The sequence below is a fragment of the Pseudochaenichthys georgianus genome, chromosome 2 (assembly GCF_902827115.2).
Source record: "Pseudochaenichthys georgianus chromosome 2, fPseGeo1.2, whole genome shotgun sequence".
NCBI lineage: Eukaryota > Metazoa > Chordata > Actinopteri > Perciformes > Channichthyidae > Pseudochaenichthys > Pseudochaenichthys georgianus.
The window spans coordinates 5,932,314-5,960,066 of NC_047504.1; the positions used below are offsets into that span (position 1 = coordinate 5,932,314).

The window sequence follows — 27,753 nt, forward strand, 5'->3', positions numbered from 1 at the left end:
GTAGTATACGTCTATAAGAACATTACTTTTTAATAAACATTCTTAATAAGTAGATTTGCCTATTTTAACTACTGCTAAGATAGCAAATCTCCCCCCCCCCCCTCCTCCACAGGTACAATTGAGCCATACAGGGAATTGGACTGCGAAGTAGTGTGGTATCCCTCCTTCTCCTCCCCATCAAAAGGAGACTTTGACCTCTGCGTCCATGAGGGCAACACACAACGCCTGCACTGTGTTGCTAAGGTCTGGCTTCTATAATAGGAAAGATAACTTAGTATTAAATAAATCTGTCCTTGAATGTTTGGGATAGGGTTTCTATATACATGTATCCATATAAATGTGCTCTGAGGGCTTTCACATTTTTTAAATGTGGGTAAGTGACTTGAGTAATTAGAGATGCATACTGTAGATTAAGGGTGAATGGGAGATCAACACTATGGATTGAATGTTACAGAAAAATGGATATAACACAGAGATAATTTTCCTTTCTCCAATCTGTCCTATAAGGTTGGGTCCACAAGTGTCCAGCTGGCAGAGGAACAGGTCTTTTTTGAAAATGTGCCTCTTAACATGCCTTCTATAAGAAGTGCAGTCTTACGCAACAGTGGAAAAAACCATGCCTACTTCCAGGTGCCCTCCAAAACACAAACAGATATTTCTTTTTGCACAGATACTTCCCGAACAAGAAAAATAGCCTCTCTGTCTGATTGTCTGTGGCAGGTGCTAGATGTGTGCCCTCTGCCAGGCTTGGAGCTGAGTCCATCTGAGGGTGTGGTCCCATGTGGGGGGCAGGCTGCGCTCAAGATCCATCTCAACTCCGACTCTGTCATCAGGTTTGACACCAGGGTGAAGGTGAGATAGATTGAAAGAATGGGAAGGCTCTTTATTTTCATGTCCTGATGACATTTCTTGTGTATGTAGAGTATAATTGATGTACACAACTAAGTGTGGGTGTGTGTGTGTGTGTGTGTGTGTGTGTGTGTGTGTGTGTGTGTGTGTGTGTGTGTGTGTGTGTGTGTGTGTGTGTGTGTGTGTGTGTGTGTGTGTGTGTGTGTGTGTGTGTGTGTGTTACAGATAGCTCTGAGGAACATGAAGTCCATTGAGCTCAGAGTGGGTGGATACGTAGAGACTCCAATTGTAGACATTAGTGTGGTAAGTTTCTGTGTGTGTGTATGCTTTCTCTGCTAATACAATTAATGGTAAAATCAGCTATCCCGATATATTTCAGACATGAGACAAATATATATAGTTGCCTTACGACTTGGAACTGAATCACAGTTCCTGACTTTTATATGTTTTGGGGTCCAAATAATTAAAAACGGACTGATCAATGTGCCAGTGCCCTTGAGTAAATATGTGTCTTACCAGAGATTGTTATAATCGAGAGGTTTTTTGCCTCTCGCACCACGCTGTGTGTCTTTGTGCATTTAGCTGTAAATACCATCTTCATGTAGGTCATCGCTTAAACTGTTGTTGTTTTTGGGGCTGCCATAGAATTATTTATTTATAAATAACAACCTGCAACAACATGGCCTTTTTGAGGCCATGTTGTTGCAGGTTAGTGTGTTTGTGTAGTCCTTTGATGTTTTTCAGACTTATAATGGAGTATTTTCAAGAACTTTTTAATCTGTTTGTTTCCCAATGTTCCTTAAACCATGTTTGTATTTACACAAAACTGCACGAGATCTTTATCAAATGATCTACATAAATACAAGATGAGATAATAATATAATAAACAGAGAATAATATAGATGTACAGAACATGAGAGGAAATTAGACGAAAGGATACTTTAAAATAACTGAAAGGTATTCTTCAGGATATATATTGTGTGTGTGTGTGTGTGTGTGTGTGTGTGTGTGTGTGTGTGTGTGTGTGTGTGTGTGTGTGTGTGTGTGTGTGTGTGTGTGTGTGTGTGTGTGTGTGTGTGTGTGTAGGGGTTGCACCTGTAAAGATAGGAACTGAAGGATAATCTGCCTTTGGACAGCTCCCGTCATAGAAAGCTGAAATGATCCTTTCCCTTTCAATTTAAGTTGCTGTTGACCTTTTTTCTTTAATTTTGTATCCGTTTACAGTCGCATTTCCACTTTTACGGCGTCTATGCTGGTTCTCAGCGATCAATACCGTTCACTCTCACAAACCAATCATCAGCCTCAGCCCAGGTTACCTTTGACCTGGCGGAATACACTGACTTCTCTGTGAGGTTCCCCCAGCCCTCAGCAAGTACGTAGTTACATAAACAATGCCACATTTAGGAAGACAAATGTTTTTGTGTAAATTTGAGTTTTGGCCTTTGTTTTGTGATCGTTTTTGTGGATTTTTAGGTGCAGAGAAAGAGCCAGGTGTGAGTGTTGTGGAGCTCCATGGTAACCAGATAGTGGACTGTTCCCTTGTCTTCTCCCCAACCCAGGTAACCTTTTGACCAATCTCCAGTACATAAAGCACCAAGCTCAAAGGCATCATTTAACTTCCATGAATTGATTGTTCTCTAAACCCTTCTTCTGAACAGAGACTGTGCCATCATTGCTTAATGACTATAGAGTGCCGCAGTGACGCGTCCTAAAACCCGGGAGTAAACTCCTTCCGGTTCCTTCCACAAAAACCAATGCAATTTCTCCATAGGATTTAGGAAAATAGCTGGAAATAAGGTGGTTGAGACACATTGAAGAGACGGATCACGTTTTGTTCAGCCGGATAATCTCCACATGTCTACCCTACTTTCATCATCAGAAATCTAATCGCCAGAAGCAAAATGCTAACGGTATGCTATAAACGAACTACAGCAGGGTCGCTGCTTCAACGTCACGCCAACTTAAGATCCATATTCAAAAATACAGATAGTAAATGGTACAAGTTGAAGCGTTTGTTTGAACACTTTGCACGAGGCAGGAACTTGCTCTCAAGCAGAACAGGGAAAACAAACTTAGAGGAGTGTTTACGTGTTCGGCGTAATGACGTAAAACGGCCTCGACAACTTCTGTAGTCCTATTCAGCCACTTGGTAACAACCATCGTTTTTCAGACACGTCCACTCTTCAGAAATCACCAGCGGGGTCACTGCTGATGGATTTAATGTCGTAGAACAAAACGTCTCTTCAATGTGTCTCAACCACAGACCTTAGTTCCAGCTATCTTCCAAACCCTACAGAGAGATTGCATTGCTTTTTGTGGAAGGAACCGGAAGTGGTAAAAATGCTAACTTACTTCCGGGTTTTAGGACGCGTCACTGTGGCGCTCTATTACTGAGTTGTTTAGGTCTGCTGTTGTTGATGGTTTAATGTTCTGCACAGAGCCCTTGATTCAAGTTGGCATAATTGAAATGGAGTGGAACTTGTGCTCAAGAAAATATGACAGGCATAACAACCATAACTAATGGGGGCAGGGCTAAGCGAACGATCAATTACTGACCTTGCTCTCACTCATCTCATAGCTTTAAATATCTTTTTTGTACAAGTTAAATATTGAAGAAGAGGTCGACAGTGAAGGAAAATGTATTCCTGCAGGCAGCAGGCTATGACTTTGACCTGCCGTTGATGGTCAACGGGGTGAGATGGCCCACTGCTTCGCTATCTCCTCTCCCCACTCCATCCTCCTCATCCACCTCACTGTCAGATGGCAGCAGGAAGCATGTCGTCACACCCCTTCCCCAGTCTGTCACCATGGCGACACAACGGTCACTGCGCATACAGGCCACAGGTGGGGTCATAAGAAGCGAGTATACTGTCAAATAGTATGTGAACAAGACAACTGTCTCACATGACACTAGTTTCATGTAGCGTAATGTTTTTCTGTTCTAGTACTGTGCGCCCCACTGGAACTGTCACCCTCCAGCCTAGAGTTCCAAGTGGACCCCCTGGCTACACAGTTTGATGCTAACACTAAGGTATGAACATGGATCTATCTGCAGTTTATCACATTTGTTTACCTCATTCTATTCCCTTGTTCCATCGATAGCTTTTCCTGAACCTTTTTACTGAATCCCCAAGTTCTCACCACTCCTCTCTCCCTCCGCAGACTGTGGAGCTGAAAGCAGTGTGTGAAGAGAGTGTGTTTTGGCGCAGGTGTGTCGGGAAACATGTGAATTGGTGGTTTGACTGCGGAACAAAAGCAATACCAACAGAGCAAAGAAGAGATGGGGAGCTGTGTTCGGTGTGTCCATCATCGGGCTGTCTGGGGCCCGGTCAGTCCATCTGCTTGACGGTCAGCATCCACCCTGAGGCCATCACAACCGGTGAGAAATTATTGTATACACACACACACATTATGATGATTACTCTCTCACTGCATCCCTTCTCTGTCTCTCAGACACAGTCATGTCATTGTACATGCTTTACTTTTTCAACATAAACCCAGAACATAGCCATTAAGACTATATCTGAATCCTCATATGTGTGCTTGATGCATTATTATAAACTCACCTTAAGTCAGCACGGTTTGACCTGTGTGTTCTTATTTCTCTCCTAGGGTCTGGCAGAGTGACCAAACTGTCCCTCCCTCTTTACCTGGAAGAGGAGGGAGGGGAGGGGATGAGAGGAGAGATGAGACATCAATCGCACAGAGAGCTGTCCATCACTATTACCCTCCAGCTTCCTTGTATACAAATCCGGCCCCCTCAAATCCTCCTCACACCAGTACCCCTGGAAAGCAATGCAACTGCCACACTCACCCTGCTGGCCTCAGGATATCCTAGGTTGTACACACACACACACACACACACACACACACACACACACACACACACACACACACACACACACACACACACACACACACACACACACACACACACACCAGGGTATCCGCTCACTGCTCACTGCTTGATAGCGCGCGAAGGTCCGTTTACGCCGGTTGTTAAACACCATCGTTATGGGGAAATGCAAGTTTGCGTCCAAATGGTTGGAAGATAAGGAGGAAGGACAATCAATACTGTATATAGTCAATGTGAGGTAAAGTGTCGCCAATGTAACCGGTTAAAACTCAAAGTGGCGATGAGGTCTTAAAATGTATGGCAAGGGTCTTAAAAAGGTCTTACATCTGACTTCAGGATTCCTGCATACACCCTGTTCACCCAGGCCCAATTGTGTTCCAGTAACTGTCACATTTGTTGACTTTTTTTTTTTGGGCAAACTGAGCAATAACATTTATAGATTTTGATTGTGATTACATTCATCCAGCTTGTGGCGATTTAAGAGCTGTGTTCATCCATTGGAGCTAAATTAATCCAGAGGAAAAACAGCCACACATAAACTGACTTTATTATTCACATCAGTGGTATTTTTATCAATCAGGCCAGGACTTATTAACTGGCAGGACTGCACTCGTGTTGCATTCTGCTTACATTGTAAGCCAACTACCTAATGCTCATCCCTCTGTGAATTACATTGTTCAGATTTCAGCCTGGACAGCTATGTGGTTATACTATTACACTTCAGCCAGCATTTTTCTGACCCAGATCCCTGTGCCTGAAATGGGAACATAGTACATCGTTAGCTTATAATATTGCAATTGTATCTGTTTGTGATGTTCTCCTTCTACATATCCATTATCTGCCCACCTTTGAAGTGGAACCATGGTATCAGCTGAAGTCGATGAGGTTGTACTGGAGGATGGGACAAAGATAAAGCCTGTGTCGGTCATCTTTCCAGAGGGTAGCAACATCCCTACACAAAAACATGATCAGGTACAGTGCTGTGTTTCGAGTTATTGAAAAATGTCATAGGAAAAAGTCGTGTTGTTTCTTGCCTCAGTGCAGTGTTTTGTGTCTTAAAGAGGATTTGATGGTATCAGAGATGTTTCCTACCCACCAAGAAGAAATTATCTGGTGGGATATAACACACAACTGCAGCAAAAATAAGTGAATGCAACTCATTCTTTGAAGGTATTCTTTCGTGGACGAGCAGGCAAATGACTACTCCAAATGTAAATGGTAACACTCTCAAAGTTGTTATCTTAAGACTGTAATTACGTTAGCCCTACTGAGCATGTGTAATACATCTATCATGGTGTTCGGCCACGCCCCGCGGCCCACTTAAAATCTTGCTCGATGAGTTTCTGTCGGTCGATTCCCCTCCAGATAAAAACGGATTACGTTAGCCAGTTCCGTGAGCGTTTGCACCGTGCAAACTCACTCGCCAGAGAGTCTCTTTCTGCTTCCCAAGCAGTTATGAAGCGTAACTACTGTATGACCGTGCCTCTGTCCATAGGCACTTCCAAATAGGCCTCGCACTATTGCCCATCCCTGGCTCTGCTCTTTCTGCCAAATTCCTCGGTCCGTACGAGATTCACGATTGTCTCAGCGACACGGATTATGTAATCTGTACTCCGGAAAGACGGCGTAAAACGCGCATATGCCATGTCAACATGTTGAATTCGGCATGTATCTGCACTTTTATTTCACACATTGTGTTCTTACTTCATTCTGCTCTTAACAGCATTTTCACACACTGTCCTAAAACCATAAGATTTTGTAACAGCTTGAGCAAAACCCAATTTTGTCCATCAAGATCTGTCTGAAATTCCACCCTCACTCCCCACTTTGTCTGCAACCATAGAGACAGCTTGTCGGCATTCAGAACCAGGAGGCCAACTTGACCCCTCTGACCTGCACTGTGTCCTTCTGCTCCTCGACGCCTCTGTCCGTCTGCACAACCATCACCTTCACTGACCACCTCCATAACAGGTAACTGATTATTCTTAAACACCAACCCTTAGATTCTGTTTTCCTTGTCTCTTTTCTCCTTTTGCCTACAAGCTTCCTTTCTCCTTCTCACAACCCATTCTCAAAAAAAGTACAATCCCTTTCTTATTTGTCCTTTCTACTCCCCTTCACTTTGAGGGACTCAATGCATTGTTGCAAAACCTTTCACTTAATTATTTTTCTTTTTGTTTCTGCTGCCAGGTTCAAGGTTAAGCTGTTTGCTATCGCTGACAACTGTGTGTTGACAGTCTGGCCCTACATGGCTCTGCACCGCTCTGAGCAACAGATAGTTCTCAAGACTGGTACCAAGCATGGGACCACAGCTGTTGAGGCGATCCTTCAGTGCTATCACACACCAAGTCCTGCCTCTGGTCCGTCTTCATCATCCTCCTCCTCCTTTGATCACAACAGCTTAACAAACAAGAAAAGAACCTCAGGTGAGCATATTAAATGTACTACATAATTGTGTTATATTTGTAATAGTTTGTGTATGTCTAAGCTGGAGTGTTTTTATTCAGAATACTGTGTGTGTACTTTCCTGGACAGATTCCTTTCCCAACAGTGACGGTGTGAGCGGCCAGACCAGCAGGAATACAGACGTTTCTCTTAACACCCCAATCAATCTCGGCACCCCAGAATTCCCTGCTGAGGAAGGACTCTATTACCAGAATGTATTATTGGCTGTGGAGAGGTGGTTTAGCCTGTTTGGATGGCCGAGTGGACCAAACCCTATCTCTGTGCCGCACACGCTCAGAAGGTATACCGGAGAGTTTCCCCAATTGTTTTGCATGGGAATCTGTTTTACTTTTCACTTTATGTTTAATTACAATGAATGCTTTGCTTCTCCCCACAGAGTTGTGTCAAAAATCCAAATGAATCCTTCCACTGGACGGACTTATCGAGTCAGTCAAAATAAAGACTCCAGGTGTGTATATGAGATAAAAAGGTGTAGTTAGGTGCCCTAAAAAGTCTCAAATGTGTGACCCATGACCCATAATGGAAATGGGCATTCTACTCTGGTTCGTAGTCATTTTATTTATTCAAAGAGTCGATATGGGTCAACGAATATTGTAGATGATACTTGAGTTGGAGTTTGAATGTAATGTTGCATCAGCTGGCATTGATCTGGCTCTAGACACAAGGCTCATAACTATTGTATTGTTGTGTCCAGGTCTGTAGTGGGCATGCTTCATCACCTGACTGGCAAACAGATCCCTGGTATTCCTCGGTGTCAGATGTTTTCCAGTGATATAGACCAGTGCACCCATCAGCTGCTGCAACAGCATGAAGCTATGCTCACTTTTCTCAGGTAGGCCTTACACACAGAAACCATGCTACTGTGCTGCTGACTTGGCTCCCAATTTTTCCTTAGTTATGATTAGTGGAATTTCTCATGTTGCTGAATGCAGCTTGCATTTTCATTTAGGACATGTTTTGGGGCTACTCTCAATGTTCATTCTAATTCTGTGTGCAGGGTGCAGGGAGCCAGCCTCTCTCACATCAGACCAGAGTACCTGCTAGACGTGCAGGAGTTCAAACACTGGTGCTCCCTGCCGGTACAGATTCACACATTTCAGAAAATAAGTAGACATAACACCAATTCTTTATGGATAATTCTTTGCCAACAATAAAACAACATATTTAAAGCTCCATGCATATGTATTTTTCTCTCAGTCAAATGAGGAAGATTGTTTGGACTACAGCAGTGTGGACTACGAGTCTCTGAGCAAACGATCATGGACTGACGTGTTGCTGCAAATATACAAGGTGAAAAACTTTGTTCGGACTCCCATCTTGCCAGAAGATGTTTTTTATAACTATGTTCTTCTTTTTTTTCCCTCTTTTCAATATTCCTCTGCATCTCAGGTTCTTGTGTTGTGTCGTGTGTCAGAGAGGGGTTCAAACTCATATCTGAACCCTGAGGACATAGATGGAATCCTCCCTGTGAGCTCACCGCCTCTGGCCAGCAACATCTATTCACCCTACGAGCTCCAGCTGCTCTATTGGCTCAACATGCATTACAAGAGCATGAGGAAGACCGTGTGGGGAACAGGTAAGACCCAGACCATGTACAGTTAACCCTCTGAGACCCACAGGGCCGTATACGATCCCAGATATCACGTTGTGTTCAAAGCATCATAACTACTCAGCAGTTTGAGCCAGAGCCATGCCGTGTTTTTCCTCTTAAACTACAGTAACGGCAATAAACAACTCCATTACGTTTTTCATTGAGAGGCGTTTACTTATTTTGCTGAAACGAATGTGCGTAAAGTTTTAAAAGATGCGGATAGTCTCACCTTGATTCTGGCGCATTGCTTATCGTTTTCTCTTTTATAGATCTATTCTCATCCACCATCTTTGTTTGTGACGTAAAGAGCGTAAGAGTCACGTTTCTGGATCGGACACTCTGAGTGGATGCAGTCACAGCCAATCGGAGTCTGATTCAGAGGGTTGCCTGTCAGTTCCGTTGTTATGTGTACTGAAATGAGAGCCGGTGTAATTCCACGCGCGAAAACAAAATAAAAGTTGGAATACGTTCTTTTAGTGTTTTGAAAGTAGAGGTATGGCAAGGAAGTTTACAACAGCTGAGGCTTTGGAGCTGATTTTTCAAGGGGACGATATTGATGAAAATTCAGGCGAATCTGCTCAGCATGCCATGTGTGATAGTGGACATGATAGATATCATGTGTACTCTTCAAAATTGGCAGGACAAAAATGACAATTCCTCACAAAAAACACCCATGGACACTGCCCAAAAGAATGGGCATAACTAATGAACAGAATAAGTTAGAATCTTCTAATCAGTTCTGATACAATGATAATAAATGTTCAACCTCCATTTTTTATTTATGGGCAAATATCCCCTATTATAGTGTATACATCTCTAATGAGTGACATATCATTAGCTGAGGTTGTGCCGATTTCTGGGATGTGTAAAACTTGATTATACTGCAAAGAAATGACACTTTATTAGGCAAAACACAAAAATATCACAAACGGAAATATCTATGTGGGTCTCAGAGGGTTTAAAAGGGTTTATTTGTCCCTGCTCAATTTGGCCAATAATACCCTCCTCTTAGGTTTGAACTCAAATCAAAGTCTTTACTTTTGAATGCCTTTATATAATTACTGATTAATGGGTCATCTCTGCATTGTGATGGTTGCAGGTGGTTTGTCCCATCAGCACGCTGGATAGTGAATTTTTGACCTGGACTTGACAGATGGACTGGTGCTAGCCGCTCTGCTTGCGGCCCCTACTGCCCGTTTCTGGTCAGTGTGTGTGCACGCGTCTGTTCATTATAGTGTGTGTGAGTCAATGAGGGATGATGTGGTTATGTCTTTAAATGACTGATCAATGTGGACAGGGACGCAATGGGGAGGGGGGGTGGCAATTCACAAAACTGTCTGTCAAAACAATAAGTCAAAATAGAGAACTACCGTAATTTTCGGACTTATAAGGTGCACCTGAATATAAGCCGCAGCAGCTAAATGTGAATAATGTGTACATATATAAGCCGCACTGGACTATAAGCCGCAGGTGTTTTAATGTTTAATTACCATATGTAAGCAGTCCAGCCTTTTGGAACCACGCTGTCAGGATCCACTCGCAACTTGAGCGAAAGTTGCTTTTCGCATGCGACCAGTTTTGGTGAATGATTTATCGCCGCTAGTCATCCACGCCTCCCACTGAACGAAGGGTTTGTGCATGAAAACTTCCTTTGCACAAACTGTCTCGCTCTCATAATGTCTGTCTCTCTTGCTCTCGTTCTGTCTCTCGTACCACTCTCGGTTCCACTTTTACTTTTGCGCGCTACCTGTCTCACTCTTTTCCGGCCTCCAGCTTTTCCTGCTGGAGCCCGCCGCTTAAAGGTGGGGGGCGCGGACCGGCCATAGAGCCCATAGAATTAAAGGTGGTGGACTGTAACCTGTAAAATCCATAGATTTAGGAGGTCCCCTAGTGGCCGTTAGCTGTAAAAATCCATAGATTAGCCGCACCGTTATATAAGCCGCAGGGTCGAAAAATGGGAAAAAAGGCACGGCTTATAGTCTGAAAATTACGGTATATGCAACCTAATTATGTTTACAAGAAAAGAAACTAAGTGACGTAGAAAATAGAAAAGTCAATGTAAAAGTCACAGATCAACCTTAGCATTAGTTTTTTGATGTGTTCCTGATTAGATCTCCAGCCTTCGGAGGATGTACACCACAACCAACAGCCTGGAACAGATCCTTCACAACAACATCATAGTAGCCCAGGCTTTAACAGCACTCTCTCTCAACCTAGATGTTCAGGTAAATACCAGATGTGACTAGAGGGGTGCTTCTAACAGCAAGATAAACCAGGCCTATTTTAAGAAAAAAGGTATTTTAATCAGTCTGATCTCAGTTTAAATGAAAAAGTAGCCTGGTCCATGCTCCATCTCAGGTAAACCAGTGTTAGAAATAGTCAGCCTTCCTTTATACCTCATCCCAAGTATAGACAGTGTATCCTTTCTGTTTTACGGTATGGGAAAGATAGGACCCAAAAGCAGACTAAAAATGTTGTTGCAGGTTAGTGTGTTTGTGTAGTCCTTTGATGTTTTTCAGACTTATAATGGAGTATTTTCAAGAACTTTTTAATCTGTTTGTTTCCCAATGTTCCTTAAACCATGTTTGTATTTACACAAAACTGCACGAGATCTTTATCAAATGATCTACATAAATACAAGATGAGATAATAATATAATAAACAGAGAATAATATAGATGTACAGAACATGAGAGGAAATTAGACGAAAGGATACTTTAAAATAACTGTGAAAGGTATTCTTCAGGATATATATTGGTGTGTGTGTGTGTGTGGTGTGTGTGTGTGTGTGTGTGTGTGTGTGTGTGTGTGTGGTGTGTGTGTGTGTGTGTGTGTGTGTGTGTTGTGTGTGGTGTGTGTGTGTAGGGGTTGCACCTGTAAAGATAGGAACTGAAGGATAATCTGCCTTTGGACAGCTCCCGTCATAGAAAGCTGAAATGATCCTTTCCCTTTCAATTTAAGTTGCTGTTGACCTTTTTTCTTTAATTTTGTATCCGTTTACAGTCGCATTTCCACTTTTACGGCGTCTATGCTGGTTCTCAGCGATCAATACCGTTCACTCTCACAAACCAATCATCAGCCTCAGCCCAGGTTACCTTTGACCTGGCGGAATACACTGACTTCTCTGTGAGGTTCCCCCAGCCCTCAGCAAGTACGTAGTTACATAAACAATGCCACATTTAGGAAGACAAATGTTTTTGTGTAAATTTGAGTTTTGGCCTTTGTTTTGTGATCGTTTTTGTGGATTTTTAGGTGCAGAGAAAGAGCCAGGTGTGAGTGTTGTGGAGCTCCATGGTAACCAGATAGTGGACTGTTCCCTTGTCTTCTCCCCAACCCAGGTAACCTTTTGACCAATCTCCAGTACATAAAGCACCAAGCTCAAAGGCATCATTTAACTTCCATGAATTGATTGTTCTCTAAACCCTTCTTCTGAACAGAGACTGTGCCATCATTGCTTAATGACTATAGAGTGCCGCAGTGACGCGTCCTAAAACCCGGGAGTAAACTCCTTCCGGTTCCTTCCACAAAAACCAATGCAATTTCTCCATAGGATTTAGGAAAATAGCTGGAAATAAGGTGGTTGAGACACATTGAAGAGACGGATCACGTTTTGTTCAGCCGGATAATCTCCACATGTCTACCCTACTTTCATCATCAGAAATCTAATCGCCAGAAGAAAATGCTAACGGTATGCTATAAACGAACTACAGCAGGGTCGCTGCTTCAACGTCACGCCAACTTAAGATCCATATTCAAAAAATACAGATAGTAAATGGTACAAGTTGAAGCGTTTGTTTGAACACTTTGCACGAGGCAGGAACTGCTCTCAAGCAGAACAGGGAAAACAAACTTAGAGGAGTGTTTACGTGTTCGGCGTAATGACGTAAAACGGCCTCGACAACTTCTGGAGTCCTATTCAGCCACTTGGTAACAACCATCGTTTCTCAGACACGTCCACTCTTCAGAAATACCCAGCGGGGTCACTGCTGATGGATTTAATGTCGTAGAACAAAACGTGATCCGTCTCTTCAATGCGTCTCAACCACAGACCTTAGTTCCAGCTATCTTCCAAACCCTACAGAGAGATTGCATTGCTTTTTGTGGAAGGAACCGGAAGTGGTAAAAATGCTAACTTACTTCCGGGTTTTAGGACGCGTCACTGTGGCGCTCTATTACTGAGTTGTTTAGGTCTGCTGTTGTTGATGGTTTAATGTTCTGCACAGAGCCCTTGATTCAAGTTGGCATAATTGAAATGGAGTGGAACTTGTGCTCAAGAAAATATGACAGGCATAACAACCATAACTAATGGGGGCAGGGCTAAGAGAACGATCAATTACTGACCTTGCTCTCACTCATCTCATAGCTTTAAATATCTTTTTTGTACAAGTTAAATATTGAAGAAGAGGTCGACAGTGAAGGAAAATGTATTCCTGCAGGCAGCAGGCTATGACTTTGACCTGCCGTTGATGGTCAACGGGGTGAGATGGCCCACTGCTTCGCTATCTCCTCTCCCCACTCCATCCTCCTCATCCACCTCACTGTCAGATGGCAGCAGGAAGCATGTCGTCACACCCCTTCCCCAGTCTGTCACCATGGCGACACAACGGTCACTGCGCATACAGGCCACAGGTGGGGTCATAAGAAAGCGAGTATACTGTCAAATAGTATGTGAACAAGACAACTGTCTCACATGACACTAGTTTCATGTAGCGTAATGTTTTTCTGTTCTAGTACTGTGCGCCCCACTGGAACTGTCACCCTCCAGCCTAGAGTTCCAAGTGGACCCCCTGGCTACACAGTTTGATGCTAACACTAAGGTTATGAACATGGATCTATCTGCAGTTTATCACATTTGTTTACCTCATTCTATTCCCTTGTTCCATCGATAGCTTTTCCTGAACCTTTTTACTGAATCCCCAAGTTCTCACCACTCCTCTCTCCCTCCGCAGACTGTGGAGCTGAAAGCAGTGTGTGAAGAGAGTGTGTTTTGGCGCAGGTGTGTCGGGAAACATGTGAATTGGTGGTTTGACTGCGGAACAAAAGCAATACCAACAGAGCAAAGAAGAGATGGGGAGCTGTGTTCGGTGTGTCCATCATCGGGCTGTCTGGGGCCCGGTCAGTCCATCTGCTTGACGGTCAGCATCCACCCTGAGGCCATCACAACCGGTGAGAAATTATTGTATACACACACACACATTATGATGATTACTCTCTCACTGCATCCCTTCTCTGTCTCTCAGACACAGTCATGTCATTGTACATGCTTTACTTTTTCAACATAAACCCAGAACATAGCCATTAAGACTATATCTGAATCCTCATATGTGTGCTTGATGCATTATTATAAACTCACCTTAAGTCAGCACGGTTTGACCTGTGTGTTCTTATTTCTCTCCTAGGGTCTGGCAGAGTGACCAAACTGTCCCTCCCTCTTTACCTGGAAGAGGAGGGAGGGGAGGGGATGAGAGGAGAGATGAGACATCAATCGCACAGAGAGCTGTCCATCACTATTACCCTCCAGCTTCCTTGTATACAAATCCGGCCCCCTCAAATCCTCCTCACACCAGTACCCCTGGAAAGCAATGCAACTGCCACACTCACCCTGCTGGCCTCAGGATATCCTAGGTTGTACACACACACACACACACACACACACACACACACACACACACACACACACACACACACACACACACACACACACACACACACACACCAGGGTATCCGCTCACTGCTCACTGCTTGATAGCGCGCGAAGGTCCGTTTACGCCGGTTGTTAAACACCATCGTTATGGGGAAATGCAAGTTTGCGTCCAAATGGTTGGAAGATAAGGAGGAAGGACAATCAATACTGTATATAGTCAATGTGAGGTAAAGTGTCGCCAATGTAACCGGTTAAAACTCAAAGTGGCGATGAGGTCTTAAAATGTATGGCAAGGGTCTTAAAAAGGTCTTACATCTGACTTCAGGATTCCTGCATACACCCTGTTCACCGAGGCCCAATTGTGTTCCAGTAACTGTCACATTTGTTGACTTTTTTTTTTTTGGGCAAACTGAGCAATAACATTTATAGATTTTGATTGTGATTACATTCATCCAGCTTGTGGCGATTTAAGAGCTGTGTTCATCCATTGGAGCTAAATTAATCCAGAGGAAAAACAGCCACACATAAACTGACTTTATTATTCACATCAGTGGTATTTTTATCAATCAGGCCAGGACTTATTAACTGGCAGGACTGCACTCGTGTTGCATTCTGCTTACATTGTAAGCCAACTACCTAATGCTCATCCCTCTGTGAATTACATTGTTCAGATTTCAGCCTGGACAGCTATGTGGTTATACTATTACACTTCAGCCAGCATTTTTCTGACCCAGATCCCTGTGCCTGAAATGGGAACATAGTACATCGTTAGCTTATAATATTGCAATTGTATCTGTTTGTGATGTTCTCCTTCTACATATCCATTATCTGCCCACCTTTGAAGTGGAACCATGGTATCAGCTGAAGTCGATGAGGTTGTACTGGAGGATGGGACAAAGATAAAGCCTGTGTCGGTCATCTTTCCAGAGGGTAGCAACATCCCTACACAAAAACATGATCAGGTACAGTGCTGTGTTTCGAGTTATTGAAAAATGTCATAGGAAAAAGTCGTGTTGTTTCTTGCCTCAGTGCAGTGTTTTGTGTCTTAAAGAGGATTTGATGGTATCAGAGATGTTTCCTACCCACCAAGAAGAAATTATCTGGTGGGATATAACACACAACTGCAGCAAAAATAAGTGAATGCAACTCATTCTTTGAAGGTATTCTTTCGTGGACGAGCAGGCAAATGACTACTCCAAATGTAAATGGTAACACTCTCAAAGTTGTTATCTTAAGACTGTAATTACGTTAGCCCTACTGAGCATGTGTAATACATCTATCATGGTGTTCGGCCACGCCCCGCGGCCCACTTAAAATCTTGCTCGATGAGTTTCTGTCGGTCGATTCCCCTCCAGATAAAAACGGATTACGTTAGCCAGTTCCGTGAGCGTTTGCACCGTGCAAACTCACTCGCCAGAGAGTCTCTTTCTGCTTCCCAAGCAGTTATGAAGCGTAACTACTGTATGACCGTGCCTCTGTCCATAGGCACTTCCAAATAGGCCTCGCACTATTGCCCATCCCTGGCTCTGCTCTTTCTGCCAAATTCCTCGGTCCGTACGAGATTCACGATTGTCTCAGCGACACGGATTATGTAATCTGTACTCCGGAAAGACGGCGTAAAACGCGCATATGCCATGTCAACATGTTGAATTCGGCATGTATCTGCACTTTTATTTCACACATTGTGTTCTTACTTCATTCTGCTCTTAACAGCATTTTCACACACTGTCCTAAAACCATAAGATTTTGTAACAGCTTGAGCAAAACCCAATTTTGTCCATCAAGATCTGTCTGAAATTCCACCCTCACTCCCCACTTTGTCTGCAACCATAGAGACAGCTTGTCGGCATTCAGAACCAGGAGGCCAACTTGACCCCTCTGACCTGCACTGTGTCCTTCTGCTCCTCGACGCCTCTGTCCGTCTGCACAACCATCACCTTCACTGACCACCTCCATAACAGGTAACTGATTATTCTTAAACACCAACCCTTAGATTCTGTTTTCCTTGTCTCTTTTCTCCTTTTGCCTACAAGCTTCCTTTCTCCTTCTCACAACCCATTCTCAAAAAAAGTACAATCCCTTTCTTATTTGTCCTTTCTACTCCCCTTCACTTTGAGGGACTCAATGCATTGTTGCAAAACCTTTCACTTAATTATTTTTCTTTTTGTTTCTGCTGCCAGGTTCAAGGTTAAGCTGTTTGCTATCGCTGACAACTGTGTGTTGACAGTCTGGCCCTACATGGCTCTGCACCGCTCTGAGCAACAGATAGTTCTCAAGACTGGTACCAAGCATGGGACCACAGCTGTTGAGGCGATCCTTCAGTGCTATCACACACCAAGTCCTGCCTCTGGTCCGTCTTCATCATCCTCCTCCTCCTTTGATCACAACAGCTTAACAAACAAGAAAAGAACCTCAGGTGAGCATATTAAATGTACTACATAATTGTGTTATATTTGTAATAGTTTGTGTATGTCTAAGCTGGAGTGTTTTTATTCAGAATACTGTGTGTGTACTTTCCTGGACAGATTCCTTTCCCAACAGTGACGGTGTGAGCGGCCAGACCAGCAGGAATACAGACGTTTCTCTTAACACCCCAATCAATCTCGGCACCCCAGAATTCCCTGCTGAGGAAGGACTCTATTACCAGAATGTATTATTGGCTGTGGAGAGGTGGTTTAGCCTGTTTGGATGGCCGAGTGGACCAAACCCTATCTCTGTGCCGCACACGCTCAGAAGGTATACCGGAGAGTTTCCCCAATTGTTTTGCATGGGAATCTGTTTTACTTTTCACTTTATGTTTAATTACAATGAATGCTTTGCTTCTCCCCACAGAGTTGTGTCAAAAATCCAAATGAATCCTTCCACTGGACGGACTTATCGAGTCAGTCAAAATAAAGACTCCAGGTGTGTATATGAGATAAAAAGGTGTAGTTAGGTGCCCTAAAAAGTCTCAAATGTGTGACCCATGACCCATAAATGGAAATGGGCATTCTACTCTGGTTCGTAGTCATTTTATTTATTCAAAGAGTCGATATGGGTCAACGAATATTGTAGATGATACTTGAGTTGGAGTTTGAATGTAATGTTGCATCAGCTGGCATTGATCTGGCTCTAGACACAAGGCTCATAACTATTGTATTGTTGTGTCCAGGTCTGTAGTGGGCATGCTTCATCACCTGACTGGCAAACAGATCCCTGGTATTCCTCGGTGTCAGATGTTTTCCAGTGATATAGACCAGTGCACCCATCAGCTGCTGCAACAGCATGAAGCTATGCTCACTTTTCTCAGGTAGGCCTTACACACAGAAACCATGCTACTGTGCTGCTGACTTGGCTCCCAATTTTTCCTTAGTTATGATTAGTGGAATTTCTCATGTTGCTGAATGCAGCTTGCATTTTCATTTAGGACATGTTTTGGGGCTACTCTCAATGTTCATTCTAATTCTGTGTGCAGGGTGCAGGGAGCCAGCCTCTCTCACATCAGACCAGAGTACCTGCTAGACGTGCAGGAGTTCAAACACTGGTGCTCCCTGCCGGTACAGATTCACACATTTCAGAAAATAAGTAGACATAACACCAATTCTTTATGGATAATTCTTTGCCAACAATAAAACAACATATTTAAAGCTCCATGCATATGTATTTTTCTCTCAGTCAAATGAGGAAGATTGTTTGGACTACAGCAGTGTGGACTACGAGTCTCTGAGCAAACGATCATGGACTGACGTGTTGCTGCAAATATACAAGGTGAAAAACTTTGTTCGGACTCCCATCTTGCCAGAAGATGTTTTTTATAACTATGTTCTTCTTTTTTTTCCCTCTTTTCAATATTCCTCTGCATCTCAGGTTCTTGTGTTGTGTCGTGTGTCAGAGAGGGGTTCAAACTCATATCTGAACCCTGAGGACATAGATGGAATCCTCCCTGTGAGCTCACCGCCTCTGGCCAGCAACATCTATTCACCCTACGAGCTCCAGCTGCTCTATTGGCTCAACATGCATTACAAGAGCATGAGGAAGACCGTGTGGGGAACAGGTAAGACCCAGACCATGTACAGTTAACCCTCTGAGACCCACAGGGCCGTATACGATCCCAGATATCACGTTGTGTTCAAAGCATCATAACTACTCAGCAGTTTGAGCCAGAGCCATGCCGTGTTTTTCCTCTTAAACTACAGTAACGGCAATAAACAACTCCATTACGTTTTTCATTGAGAGGCGTTTACTTATTTTGCTGAAACGAATGTGCGTAAAGTTTTAAAAGATGCGGATAGTCTCACCTTGATTCTGGCGCATTGCTTATCGTTTTCTCTTTTATAGATCTATTCTCATCCACCATCTTTGTTTGTGACGTAAAGAGCGTAAGAGTCACGTTTCTGGATCGGACACTCTGAGTGGATGCAGTCACAGCCAATCGGAGTCTGATTCAGAGGGTTGCCTGTCAGTTCCGTTGTTATGTGTACTGAAATGAGAGCCGGTGTAATTCCACGCGCGAAAACAAAATAAAAGTTGGAATACGTTCTTTTAGTGTTTTGAAAGTAGAGGTATGGCAAGGAAGTTTACAACAGCTGAGGCTTTGGAGCTGATTTTTCAAGGGGACGATATTGATGAAAATTCAGGCGAATCTGCTCAGCATGCCATGTGTGATAGTGGACATGATAGATATCATGTGTACTCTTCAAAATTGGCAGGACAAAAAATGACAATTCCTCACAAAAAAACACCCATGGACACTGCCCAAAAGAATGGGCATAACTAATGAACAGAATAAGTTAGAATCTTCTAATCAGTTCTGATACAATGATAATAAATGTTCAACCTCCATTTTTTATTTATGGGCAAATATCCCCTATTATAGTGTATACATCTCTAATGAGTGACATATCATTAGCTGAGGTTGTGCCGATTTCTGGGATGTGTAAAACTTGATTATACTGCAAAGAAATGACACTTTATTAGGCAAAACACAAAAATATACACAAACGGAAATATCCTATGTGGGTCTCAGAGGGTTAAAAGGGTTTATTTGTCCCTTGCTCAATTTGGCCAATAATACCCTCCTCTTAGGTTTGAACTCAAATCAAAGTCTTTACTTTTGAATGCCTTTATATAATTACTGATTAATGGGTCATCTCTGCATTGTGATGGTTTGCAGGTGGTGTCCCATCAGCACGCTGGATAGTGAATTTTGACCTGGACTTGACAGATGGACTGGTGCTAGCCGCTCTGCTTGCGGCCTACTGCCCGTTTCTGGTCAGTGTGTGTGCACGCGTCTGTTCATTATAGTGTGTGTGAGTCAATGAGGGATGAGTGGTTATGTCTTTAAATGACTGATCAATGTGACAGGGACGCAATGGGGAGGGGGGTGCAATTCACAAACTGTCTGTCAAAACAATAAGTCAAAATAGAGAACTACCGTAATTTTCGGACTATAAGGTGCACCTGAATATAAGCCGCAGCAGCTAAATTGAATAATGTGTACATATATAAGCCGCACTGGACTATAAGCCGCAGGTGTTTTAATGTTTAATTACCATATGTAAGCAGTCCAGCCTTTTGGAACCACGCTGTCAGGATCCACTCGCAAACTTGAGCGAAAGTTGCTTTTCGCATGCGACCAGTTTTGGTGAATGATTTATCGCCGCTAGTCATCCACGCCTCCCACTGAACGAAGGGTTTGTGCATGAAAACTTCCTTTGCACAAACTGTCTCGCTCTCATAATGTCTGTCTCTCTTGCTCTCGTTCTGTCTCTCGTACCACTCTCGGTTCCACTTTTACTTTTGCGCGCTACCTGTCTCACTCTTTTCCGGCCTCCAGCTTTTCCTGCTGGAGCCCGCCGCTTAAAGGTGGGGGGCGCGGACCGGCCATAGAGCCCATAGAATTAAAGGTGGTGGACTGTAACCTGTAAAATCCATAGATTTAGGAGGTCCCCTAGTGGCCGTTAGCTGTAAAAATCCATAGATTAGCCGCACCGTTATATAAGCCGCAGGGTCGAAAAATGGGAAAAAAGGCACGGCTTATAGTCTGAAAATTACGGTATATGCAACCTAATTATGTTTACAAGAAAAGAAACTAAGTGACGTAGAAAAATAGAAAAGTCAATGTAAAAGTCACAGATCAACCTTAGCATTAGTTTTTTGATGTGTTCCTGATTAGATCTCCAGCCTTCGGAGGATGTACACCACAACCAACAGCCTGGAACAGATCCTTCACAACAACATCATAGTAGCCCAGGCTTTAACAGCACTCTCTCTCAACCTAGATGTTCAGGTAAATACCAGATGTGACTAGAGGGGTGCTTCTAACAGCAAGATAAACCAGGCCTATTTTAAGAAAAAAGGTATTTTAATCAGTCTGATCTCAGTTTAAATGAAAAAGTAGCCTGGTCCATGCTCCATCTCAGGTAAACCAGTGTTAGAAATAGTCAGCCTTCCTTTATACCTCATCCCAAGTATAGACAGTGTATCCTTTCTGTTTTACGGTATGGGAAAGATAGGACCCAAAAGCAGACTACAAAAAAAGGTAAGTTGGTCTAGAAAACAAAAGCGAGCTTTATTGCAAAGCTGATCACAAAAACATGGCATGAATCAAACGGTAGCTCAGGAAAACAATAACATAAAAATTGACCGTGAAAAACATGGAGGAAGACCGGAGAGAAAAACATGAGACGTGACGTGAAGGGAGGACAAACAAACAATGAACCGACACCGAACACAGGAAGAGACAAGACTAAATACAGGGAGGGGTAATCACGAGACGAGAAACAGCCGGGCAGGGGAGGAGAAACACAAGGGCAACAGGTGAACACAATCAGACAACTAGACACACCAGGGAAACTAACGACAGGGAGAAGGACCAGACAAGAAACAAGGAGGAAAACATGACAGGGAGAACAGAACAGCAAAATAACCCCACAACTCAAACCCTCACACTTTCAGTATGAGTTTCCAGATATTAAAGGCAGATCATATCGTATCAATGTCATAGGCTTGGTTTTTATGGAAACACTTCTTTACACATACCAGAGTTAATCTGTGTGTTAAGATCAATGTACTTCACTGCATAGGAATTGACTTAAATCATTGCCTTTAAATACCGGTGGACATATTTAGTACAGATTAATATCATCCACATTGTAAATCCAAGCAAATGTGACAGAAAAATATTAGATAATTACTGCATCAATTGCCCTATTTATGACTTATTTAGCATACCTGAGCATCAATATATCACAATGATTAGGTCAGAGATTAGGAAGCACTTCCTTTGTGTTTGTGTGTCCCTATATCTGAGTGTGTGTATGTAATGTGTTCAGCCCACAGATTTGTCAGACCCTAATCCAGTGCAGATGTTAATCCTGTGTGTTCACCTGTATGAGAGGCTTCCTCAGTACCTGCCACTGCAGACCATCACTCTTTCGGGAGGCCTGCACAGCACTTTCAGCAAACAGGTAATTTACACACATATACACAATGCTGATTTGGATCTAAGAAGGCAGCTAAACATATCTAGGATTAAAAGACTAATGTCACAGCAGGATTTGGAAAAACTTGTCCATGCTTTTATCTTCAGTAGACTGGACTACTGCAATGGTGTCTGAAAGTGTGAAATCACATCACTCCTGTTCTGAAGTCTTTACACTGGCTTCACTGGCTACACTGGTGTGTCAAAGAATAGATTTCAAAATACTGCTGCTGGTTTATAAAGCACTGAATGGTTTAGGCCCAAATTACATTTCTGACCTCCTGCTAAATTATGAACCATCCAGATCTCTCAGGTCTTCAGGGACTGGTCAGCTTTCTGTCCCCAGAGTCAGAACTAAACATGGAGAAGCAGCGTTCAGTTATTATGCTCCAAATATCTGGAACAAACTCCCAGACTTTTTAATCATGTACTTTTTAGTCATGTATTTTTTCTTTTCATATTTCTTTTATTATCTTTTACTGTTTTTAAATGCCTTTGTCTGAATGTCTTTCATGTTTGTAAAGCACCTTGACTTGCCTTGTGTTGAAAGGTGCTATGTAAATAAACTTGCCTTGCCTAAACAAAAATTGAACTGCATGCCTTGTAAATCAAATAAATGAGCACGGTGAAGCTGAAAATGGCTTGGATAATAAGCTCCCAGACAGATAACGACACACATTAACAGGATTATAGACACACACATACATTTAATGAGATTATAGACACACACACTAACAGGATTAGAAACATAGACAAATATACATTTGGGTAATGATCCGCATTGTCAAGTTAAGCCACATTACAAGCCTAACAAAAGTAGATGTCAGTTTGTCTGTACGAAGGAAGATTTATTTGTCTTTTTTTGTTTTCTGGCAGGGCCATTTGTTTGCTGGGGATGTGCTTGTGTGTACCAAAAGCTGTTTCTCTGTGTTTTTGGGCTGCAGGTGCGTCTCAAAAGCCCATCTTCTGAGCCAATCAAATACCAGGTCTACATTTTAGGAGAGGATGCCCATCTCTTCTCCCTCCCTAATGGATCTTCTGTCACCATTCCTCCAAAGTATGTTTTTTATCTAGAAAATAAAAACCACTGCTTCTCACAGTCCTAATTTTACAATATATCACGTCAATTCAGAAAATAATCAGGTAGTGTTGCGGCCATTTTACAGGGCTAGCACTGAACTGGTCGTGCAGTTCAGCTGCTCCGTCTTTCAGCCGATGGAGGCCGCCCTCCTGCTCATCTCTAGCTCTCCTTCTGGCCTGAGCAGCACCACCCTCGCCTTCAATCTGAAGACCCACGTCAGCCATATCACACCCACAGTAAGTATCATGTTACATTTACTTCACTACTGCCATAGTTGTCTTCAAGGCTCACATTCTGATTTGTCATTCAGTTGGCTGGACCAAAAGGATATACATGTTTGCCTCTTTTACATTCTTTGTTTTGTAAAATGAAACACCACGTTGTTCAGAGTGTGTGAAGAAGATGTAGTAGATTAAGAAACTGTGTGTGGAAAGTTGGGATAATAAGACCATAAGAACTTCTTCATGGCCAGAAATGCTGTTTTTTCCTTGTTCAGGTTTTGTTTCTCTTTTTTTCTCTGTCAATAAAGTACCTATCTGTCTGTCTGTCTGTCTACCCGTCTACCTACCTACCTACCTACCTACCTACCATGCCAGTAGTTTGTAATACAGTGTGTTTTTGAGGGCAGTTACAGAGATGCTGCTTCTGCACTGTCTCTCACTAGAACACTGTGAAGTGCAAGTCTCCATGCTACCAGCAGAAAGTGATCCAAGTGCCCATAAATAACCCTTTCAAAAAAGAAGCTACGTTCAGGTAGGTGTCGTGTGTCCACGCCCACATGAAAGACGGAATCAAAAATGTCCACATTATGCATATACTAGATTTCTGACTTTATATGCTAACATTTTTAAGGGTCTGTGCACCCAAAGCTAAAAGAAAACCTAGTAGAAACCAGGTGACATGTTTTATTTACCCAAGTTTAAGATACTGTGATTACATTTGTGTTTTGCATTGCTTACCACACTAGACAATTCATAAAAAACATCAGCAATGTGACTCCAGAGAGAGTCTTGGTATAGTGTGTTTGTCTGTTTGTTTTATTGCTATATTCAAGCCTGATTTCTTTATGTGTTTAGGGTGGGGCTGGTGGAGTCTCTATTCAACCCTGTGGAGCCTGAAAAGAAAAAAAACAGCCCTGTTCAAAAAGCATCCTCTAATACCAAGTAACACACCATTTTCACAAACCTAATACACACAATCTAAGACTGGTATACTGTATAGACACATACACACACAGTTAAAGAAAAAGTTTGACACCTGTCATATTTCTTGCTGAGAGTTGGATAAGAAGATCTATGAGACTGTCATATGTGTTCAGAATCAGAAGTCCTTTATTCGTCCCACAGCAGGGACATTTACAGCGTTACAACAGCAACACAAAACTAGGACCACCAGGGTGGGTGGAGGGGGTCAGGTGGCGGCGGGACCTCCAACGGAACAAGACATGGGATTGGCAGGACTCTCAGCGGGACCTCCAATGGCACAGGACACAGGGTTGGCAGGACCCCGGCAGAAGAGCAGTCGGTGGGACCCCCAACGGGACAGGACATAGGGTTGGCAGGACCCCCGGCAGAAAAGTAGTCGGCGGGACCCCCAACGGGACAGGACATGAGCTGGCAGGACCCCCAGCGGAACCTCCGACGGCACAGGACATAGGGTTGGCAGGACCCCCGGCAGAAGAATCGTCGACGGGGCCTCCAACGGCACGGGACATAGGGTTGGCAGGACCCCCGGCAGAAGAGTAGTCAGCGGGACCCCCAACGGGACAGGACATGGAGTTGGCAGGACCCCCAGCGGAACCTCCAACGGCACTTCAGTAGGGACTTGAGTAGGGACTGGAGAGGGGACTTGAGAGGGGACTCGAGAGGGGACTCGAGAGGAGACTCGAGAAGGGACTAGGGAAGGGACTAGAGGAGGGACTATGGCAGCTGGGGCCGGAACCAGGGCCGGAACCATGGCTGCTGGGGCCGGAACCCTGGCTGCTGGGGCCAGGACTGAGGCCGGAACCATGGCTGCTGGGGCCAGGACTGAAGCCGGAACCATGGCTGCTGGGGCCAGGACTGAGGCCGGAACCATGGCTGCTGGGGCCAGGACTGAGGCCGGAACCATGGCTGCTGGGGCCAGGACTGAGGCCGGAACCATGGCTGCTGGGGCCAGGACTGAGGCCGGAACCATGGCTGCTGGGGCCAGGACTGGGGCCGAAACCATGGCTGCTGGGGCCGGGACTGGGACTGGAACCGTGGCTGCTGGGGCCGAAACCGTGGCTGCTGGGGCCGGAACCGTGGCTGCTGGGGCCAGGACTGAGGCTGGAACCATGGCTGCCGGGGCCGGAACCATGACTCTTGGGGCTCGGGCTGCTAGTCTGGACTTGCGACTCTCTCTCTTAGGAGCCTTTTGGAGGCTCCGTGGACTAGTGTTGTCACGATACCAACATTTTGGTTTCGATACCGATACCAAGTCAAGAATTGCGATTCTTTTTCGATACTTTTCTTAAAAAAAGGGAAACACGGAATATCGGCTTTAAAATTAGGAATAACAGATGATTTTAGCAGTCAGAACAACTAAAGCAGCAGTGTTACTAAGAACAGAAACGCCAAAGAGTTACATCTAATATAAATATATATAAAAGCATTTATTTTAATTGTGTAGCAGTGAGTTTAACATTTTGGCAGCACTGTTGAGCATTTTGAAAATGTATTTTCATGCCTCTGTGCAAGGCTTAGTCTTTCTATCTTTATAGCCACTGGTGTAAAGTAACTAAATTCATAAACTCAAGTACAATTTTGAGATACTTGTACTTTATTTAAGTATTTCAATGTTTCTTTTGCTACTTTGCACTTCTAATCCACTACAGTTCAGAAATAATGGTGTACTTTTCCTCCACTACATGTATTTAATCCCTTTAGTTACTTCACAGATCTGGATGAATGATGTGAAATATAATCAAGTGTTAAATCAGACTTTAGTTCCACCTGGAGTAAATCCACCAGCTACCCTGCAGTCTACAAAGTCATTCAAACTAGCTGCACATTTACCAGCTTTGAGAACACTTTCATGATCAATCATTATAAAACATATCATATATATTATTCCGAAATGGACCAATCTGCACAATGACTACTTTTACTGTCGCTACTTTAATACTTTTACTTGAGGAACATTTTGAATGCAGTACTTTTACTGTAACAGAGTATTCCTACACTCTGGTGCTTCTAGTACAAGACCTGAGCACTTCTACTTTTACTGTTGCTACTTTAACTATATTTTGATGATAATACTTTTGTACTTTTATTTGAGGAACATTTTGATTGCAGGATTGTTCCTACATTCTGGTACTTCTACTTTAACTCAAGTACAAGACCTGGGTACTTCTACTTTTACTCAAGTACAAGATATATAGGCTACTTATACCACCTCCGTTTATAGCCTATGAAAAAAACTAATAGAAAACGAAGGCTAAAGCTAACGTTAGCAGATAGTGATGCTAGTTTGCTAGTTAAGTTTGCTCAACGATAATATTGCGACAGAAAAACTTTTCAGTGCACATCACGCTCTGCTGCTCCGACAGGAAGCTCTGCTCTGAACACCTGAACGGCCCGTTCACAGACTTCTGGCGTCTTTTTTGTCAACAAGCCGAGGCGCAGCGGCAGTTGCACTCCCACTTGCAGCCATGCTTCTCGTTTTCTCACATGCTCTGGCAGCTAGCGCGTGGCCGCGTGCACGAGAGAGGGGAGGGACTTAGAACGTGCTTGAGAGGAGCGGGACTGCAGGCACGGCTGCAGTGCAGGGAGTGGAAGCAGAGCGCTGAACACACACGGCTCTTATTAAACGGCGTTTTTTCACGGGAGTACTTTTCCCCGTCATTCTTAAAGTACCGATACTAATGAAACGGAGGAATCGTACCGTTTTTAACGGCAGGGTATCGCGGTACCTTTCAAGTATCGGTACACCGTGCAACACTACCGTGGACCTCCAAAAGCCAGAGTTCCAGAGAACGGCTCCTGGACAGGAGCAGGAACTGGGGAAGAAGCAGAGGTTGACTCCAGACGGAACACGCCGAGACGTATGGTGTCAGGTTGGGAATTGGGAGGCAGGGGGCTAGCATGCCTGGAGCTAGCAGGCCGGGAAAGAGGTTTGACCTCAAAGCTGCCCAAAAAGTCCTCCACCCACTCGGGGAGCAACTCCCTCAACCAGGGCCTTGAGGTTACCTCCTGGCGTGCCGCAGAAATAACTGACTGCCTCTCTTCAGTACTGGAGGCATATCTAAAGTCATTCCTCAAGCATGTTAAATTGTACTTCACCTCGTACAAACTGTCTGCTGGGTCCATTCTTGGTTGGTTGGTTCTGTTACGGTGAGTGAAGCAAGCAGGACCCAAACGCAGATAACACTGAAAAAAATCCTTTATTTCAAGGCTAACGTCAAAAATCAGAACACTCCGAGTCCCCGGTGAACACAGACAAACGACGAACCAACAATGACAGACAGCAAAAACAGAACTTAAATACACACAAGACTAATCAACGAAACAAGAGACAGGTGAGGAGGGAGGCGAAAACACAGGGGCAACAGGTGAACACAATCAAGTAAACAGGTAGGAGGGAACACACACAGGAAACCAAAGACAGATCTAAACAAGACAAAACACAACACAGACAGATCGTGACAGGAACAGGGAGACAAAACACTCAGAGCACAGCAGCCAAGGTTGCAGGTGCGTGTGCTCAGTCAGGACAGTATGAACTGATAAACTGGGTCAAAGTTATGGGCCTTGGAAAATATTTCCCCAACACTAAGTACATCAAAT

General features: G+C 43.7%; 1 protein-coding gene across 1 annotated transcript in view; it reads left to right on the forward strand.

Moving 5' to 3' along the window:
- LOC117458564 (cilia and flagella-associated protein 47-like) overlaps nt 1-27,753 on the forward strand; it is a 68,373-nt gene that overhangs the window by 6,651 nt on the left and 33,969 nt on the right. The window contains 26 exon segments of the mRNA XM_071205304.1: nt 113-243; nt 508-630; nt 721-852; nt 1,075-1,152; nt 2,074-2,221; nt 2,323-2,408; nt 3,501-3,693; nt 3,795-3,880; nt 4,012-4,228; nt 4,462-4,687; nt 5,560-5,677; nt 6,549-6,676; nt 6,896-7,131; nt 7,241-7,451; nt 7,548-7,619; nt 7,866-8,003; nt 8,169-8,250; nt 8,369-8,461; nt 8,561-8,747; nt 19,558-19,655; nt 20,560-20,673; nt 21,719-21,853; nt 22,812-22,924; nt 23,034-23,184; nt 23,613-23,701; nt 24,025-24,111. Of these exon segments, the coding sequence (XP_071061405.1) occupies nt 113-243; nt 508-630; nt 721-852; nt 1,075-1,152; nt 2,074-2,221; nt 2,323-2,408; nt 3,501-3,693; nt 3,795-3,880; nt 4,012-4,228; nt 4,462-4,687; nt 5,560-5,677; nt 6,549-6,676; nt 6,896-7,131; nt 7,241-7,451; nt 7,548-7,619; nt 7,866-8,003; nt 8,169-8,250; nt 8,369-8,461; nt 8,561-8,747; nt 19,558-19,655; nt 20,560-20,673; nt 21,719-21,853; nt 22,812-22,924; nt 23,034-23,184; nt 23,613-23,701; nt 24,025-24,111 (3,472 nt within the window).